Raw genomic sequence first — 4,984 nt, 5'->3', positions numbered from 1 at the left:
TGCAGAGATATTGGGCAGGATGGTGGTGGGAGGGGTAGGGGGTTGCTGAAAAGAATGGGGGAGTGCTTGAGGAGAAGGGGGGGTGTTCCCTCACTTTCTGCAGGCTCAGTCCATAGGGACCAGTGATGGGGGAGGGGAGCGGAGCACGAGGGCCGCCTAAGCAACCCAGACACGGAATGCTAAACCCCGGGGGGGGGGAGAGCTCTGGCACATGGGATCTCTGGGGTCCCCAACAGCCCCCACAGAGTGACCCATCCGATGCCCACACCTGCATCTGCTGGGACGGTCAGAGAAGAGACAGGACGATGGGGTCTTGCCCTTGGCTGGATGACGTGGCCGCAGGCTCGCGTCAGCCCCCTGCCCTCCTCTGTGACGTCCCAAGGACCGTCACAGTCCCCGAGGCGGCCAGTGCGCGCTAGATCCCCGGAGGAGAAGGAAGCCCAGGGACTGCTCTCCCCGCTTCCCGATCAGTTCGCGGTCGTTGGCGCACTTTCCGCCCGCAATGGGCAATCTACTGAGTAAATATCGGTGTCTCTGCCACCGCCTGCAGCAACTCCACCGCGGCAGGCCTCTCATTGGCCGGCGCCCGCCTGGACAACCTCGTGTCCACCCCGCTGGGCCTGGCCGGGTGCCCCCAGCCGCTCCGGCCCCTGCCAGCCCGCCGGCTCCCAGGAGCTTCCACCGGCAGCGCTCGCCATCACCACCGGGCATCAACATCGCGCCCCCAAGGCGATGCACCATCACGCCTGCCGTGTGCTCCGGTGTGGGGAGGCTCCCCCCCGCATCATGGGGGAACCCCCCCAAGAAGCCTGTGCTCTCGGCTCGCAATTCAATGACATTTGGGCGCTGTAGAGCCAGAATTATTCCTGCCATTCGTGGCAAATGTCATCTCTCCTCCTTACCATTCAAACTAGACCCTGAGTGGAAGAGAGGAGACACCTCCAGTCACCCGTGCCCAAGACCTGCCCGGGAGGATACGGAGGTGAAGGTGGAAGAACCACCGAACATCGCAGAGGAGGAGGACGTGTCCACACCACCCGGAGAACCGTCCAGTGAGGCCTCTGCGATGCCTGCCCCCAGCTCCCCGGGAGACCTCGCAGGGGAGGCTGTGCCTCCGAAGAGGCCAGAGGAGGGGGCAGCCACATCCTGTAGGCCAGCCCCAGGTGGCTTCCCGCCACCGGAAGAGCTGGCTGAAGACCATCCACCAGTCTCATCAACATCTCGAGACGTAAAGGCTGAAGACCATCCACCAGTCTCATCAACATCTCGAGACGTAAAGGCTGAAGACCATCCACCAGTCTCACCAGCATCTCGACACGTAAAGGCTGAAGACCATCCACCAGTCTCACCAGCATCTCGAGACGTGAAGGGCAGAAAGTCCTCGAGCCAGTTGAGTTCCACTCCACCGGACTCTGGCCGCTCAAGGGCCTGCAAGCACAAAAGGCCCATGCCACTGCCCAGGCCAAGTCTTCCGTGGGAGAGAGGTGAGCTGCCCCCACCCTCTAAGCTCCCCTATCTTGCGGTGGACACAGAGGAGAGCCCTGTGAAACTGGGTGAAACTGACCCTCGTGCCCCTCAATTTGTCCGGATTGTTCCAGCTTATCCACCGCAGGCAGCAAATCTTGATAGAGAAGGAGGCCGCATGATCCTTCATTCACCTCGTGTGGCTATTGACAGCTGTATTCCCATCAGCTGTCATCCAGTGTGGAAGATCCCTCTGGTTCATACAGATTCCATCGTCGTGACGACATCGCGTATATCACACACCCCCATGCCCCTGAGCCCCCCAACCTCTCTCCAGCCCCCCGTCTCTAAAAACCAATCCCCAACCCCTATGTGTGTAGATTCTCCCCTTCCCAGTGTCCTAGCTTCCCCTGCCCCAGCCCCTCCTACCCAGGCCCTTGTTTCCGCTGTCCAGCCCGCCACTCCCTCAACCTCTCTCCTGCCCCCCGTCTCTAAAAACCAATCCCCAACCCCTATGTGTGTAGATTCTCCCCTTCCCAGTGTCCTCGCTTCCCCTGCCCTAGCCCCTCCTACCCAGGCCCTTGTTTCCGCTGTCCAGCCCGCCACTCCCTCAACCTCTCTCCAGCCCCCCGTCTCTAAAAACCAATCCCCAACCCCTATGTGTGTAGATTCTCCCCTTCCCAGTGTCCTCGCTTCCCCTGCCCCAGCCCCTCCTACCCAGGCCCTTGTTTCCGCTGTCCAGCCCGCCACTCCCTCAACCTCTCTCCAGCCCCCCGTCTCTAAAAACCAATCCCCAACCCCTATGTGTGTAGATTCTCCCCTTCCCAGTGTCCTCGCTTCCCCTGCCCCAGCCCCTCCTACCCCGTCCCTGACCTCGGCTGGCCAGCCCACCAGGCCTCTGGCTGCCCCTCCCACCCTTAAAGCCCAGCGACCAGCACCAGCTGTTCCAGCTGCACCAGCTGTGTCAGATAACAACGTCAGTGCCATGGACACAACTTCTCCGTCGCTGGCGGTGATATTCAGGTCTGCAGCACAGTCAGGTGGGCTGGGGGGCCCCCTGTATTGGAATCATCCAGTTACCCCCCACACCGCCTGCAGAAAGCATGTCAGTTGGAAACATCTAGCACATCCCTATCGGGTACCAGCTTATCACAGACACAGACTGCACCAAGCGGGCGCTGGTAGATCATAATGTCATGGAACATTTTCTTACCAGACACCAGCTGTCCGAGGATGAGTGAAAGCAAATATTTTTCTTTTGTTTTGATTTAATTTGCAGTGAAGAAAATATTTTGGTGAAAGTAAGATGTAAATATTTATGTACATATATTATAGGATGTAAATATGTTATTGAAAGTATATTGAGAAAAAGAAATGATGTAACCTAGCTCAGGGAAAGGATGTAAACCGAGCGATCACAAAGCACTTGGGCTTGGAGGTGAGCTCAAGGTCAGCCTGTTCTACTGTGGGACTGAGAGCCGCCTCACCCCAGAGATCCTCTGGAGAAGACTCGAACATGGTTCTGGGGCTGCAGCTGCAGAGCGTCCCTGTGGAGCTGAGACGGGATTCGAGCCGCCGAGTTCGAGACTGAACACGAGCTGCCGAGCCACAGACACGCTTCCCTGGGGAGTACAGAGACTTTGCCATAAGTGATCACTTGAGGGACACAGCAATAGGGTAGTGCTAGGCATGGTGTTTGATTGTGTGAGACTTGTGTGAATAAAGCATATTGAAAGGCACCGTTTATGGTCAGAGCTTTATTGGCGACACCTGCCCTGAGGAAGCCCACCAAGGTGGTCTGCTTCCTGCTAGCGTACCTCCCCTCCCAAATCTGGGACACCCCGTGACAAACAGAAGAAGCCCCTGTACCCCAGGCTCCTGTTTACTCCAGCCTACCCCCCACGGGGTCTACAGCCACTCACAGTTTAACAGGCAGTGCCTCAGCGCCTGCCACTGAAGCAGCCTACCCCCCAAGGGGTCTACAGCCACTCACAGTTTAACAGGCAGTGCCTCAGCGCCTGCCACTGAAGCCAATACTGAAGATGTGGACATTGTTGTGTCGGGCAACACCACACTGATAAAGAAATGGGAGTCATGGAGCAGGCTACATAATGCAGGATGCTGCTGAAGAGCAAGATCCTGGCCTTTTTATTGATTTACAGCATGGGTTGTAAGGGGGAGGAGCAAAAGGAAATGGGAAGGAGATTAAAGAAAGGGGAAAAATGTAGAAGATCAGGGATTGTGCGTCTGCCCTCCAGGCAATGCTCATCTGCTTGATGACTAGGTGTTGTCATTGAGATCACACCCTAATCCCCCAGCCATGGTTTCAATCTTATCAACAAGGCCTTCCACTGATCGGCCTCTGGGGTCTCTTGTCATACATCTGTCCTCAGCCTCCCGGGTGTTCCAGGTCATACCTCATGATGCATAGCCTTCCCAGCGTGATCCTGCTGTGTGCTCTTGTTTGATTTGAAGGGCACCTTGAAGGGTTGGGCTCTGTACCTAACTGACTGGGCCATCTTGACCTTGCTTAGAACTATAGGTGACAAAATAGTGGCCAAACGATCTGCTTAGGAGTAGCAGACCCACAGACACCACTCCTCAGGACCAAGCAGTCACCTGTTCACCTCCCCCTGCCTCTGAGAGCCATATCCCACATTGCACAGTGCCTCCAACCTCTCAGGCCAAGTAGCTCTTACTCTGCCTAAGTTGGGGACCAAAGATATGAATGGTTATGACAGCTCTTCTCAACTGGAAAAGCTGGTATTGTTAGAGGGCAAACCTGATATGAAACAGGTTGCCTGACTGTGGGTCCTCACCCGGGCACTTAAAAGGGATTTATTAATACTCCACTGCAGGCACACACAAAGGTTAATAAAAGGTTTATTTACAAGGGAAAGGGAAATGAGGAAATGTACAACTCCGGGAGAAAAGGGGGAGATAAATTCTTAAATTCATCCTACCTGTTCCACTGACCTGGAAACCCAATGGCACGCTGAGAGCTGGCGGACAGTCAAGAGCTGTGAAGCCAAGAGGAGCCCCCCAAGGCCCATGTGTCTGGTTTATACCAAACATGGCTGCTTAACTCCACCCTCAGGTCCCAGCAACCCTCCCTGTGGTGATGATGGGATTTGTCATTTCCAGTGTCTTGATGGCTTTGGTCTGGAGTGGGGGTGGAGTCCACAAAGCCTGTATGGAATTAGCTCAGGACATCCTTTCCCCCTAACAGTTTGACAGCAATAAAGTACGAAATCTTGGCAGCACCAGCCTCCTCGTCCATAGCCTCCTTGCCTGCCATCTCGCTGACTGCATGGCAGCTCACAGTTTTCTCATCCCTGCCCTCTCCATCCACTGGAACACACAGAAGAATGAAACTAGTTCCTCTCTGTCCTCTGGCTTTTATCTTCTTGCCTGAGGAAGTTCTGCACTGTCAAGGGGTAGTCCGATGATGATGGATCTTTACCATCTTTACATGTAAAATGGGCCCCAGCTTTAGGCTCAGCCATGCCTCTGGCCCCAG

The 4,984-nt window shown here is 55.7% G+C and overlaps 1 protein-coding gene across 1 annotated transcript; it reads left to right on the top strand.

The window, feature by feature from the left end:
• The first annotated feature begins 502 nt into the window (after positions 1–502).
• LOC119231488 (uncharacterized) lies at positions 503–2,705 on the top strand. Its single transcript, XM_037493222.1, has 3 exons — positions 503–1,484; positions 1,599–2,476; positions 2,610–2,705. The coding sequence occupies exons 1-3, from the start codon at positions 503–505 to the stop codon at positions 2,703–2,705; spliced, it is 1,956 nt and encodes a 651-aa protein (XP_037349119.1).
• Positions 2,706–4,984: the final 2,279 nt, after the last annotated feature.

Source organism: Talpa occidentalis, unplaced genomic scaffold, assembly GCF_014898055.3.
Source record: "Talpa occidentalis isolate TD23 unplaced genomic scaffold, MPIMG_talOcc4v2.1 talOcc4.7, whole genome shotgun sequence".
Lineage (NCBI taxonomy): Eukaryota > Metazoa > Chordata > Mammalia > Eulipotyphla > Talpidae > Talpa > Talpa occidentalis.
This window is presented reverse-complemented; position numbering and strand designations above follow the sequence as displayed.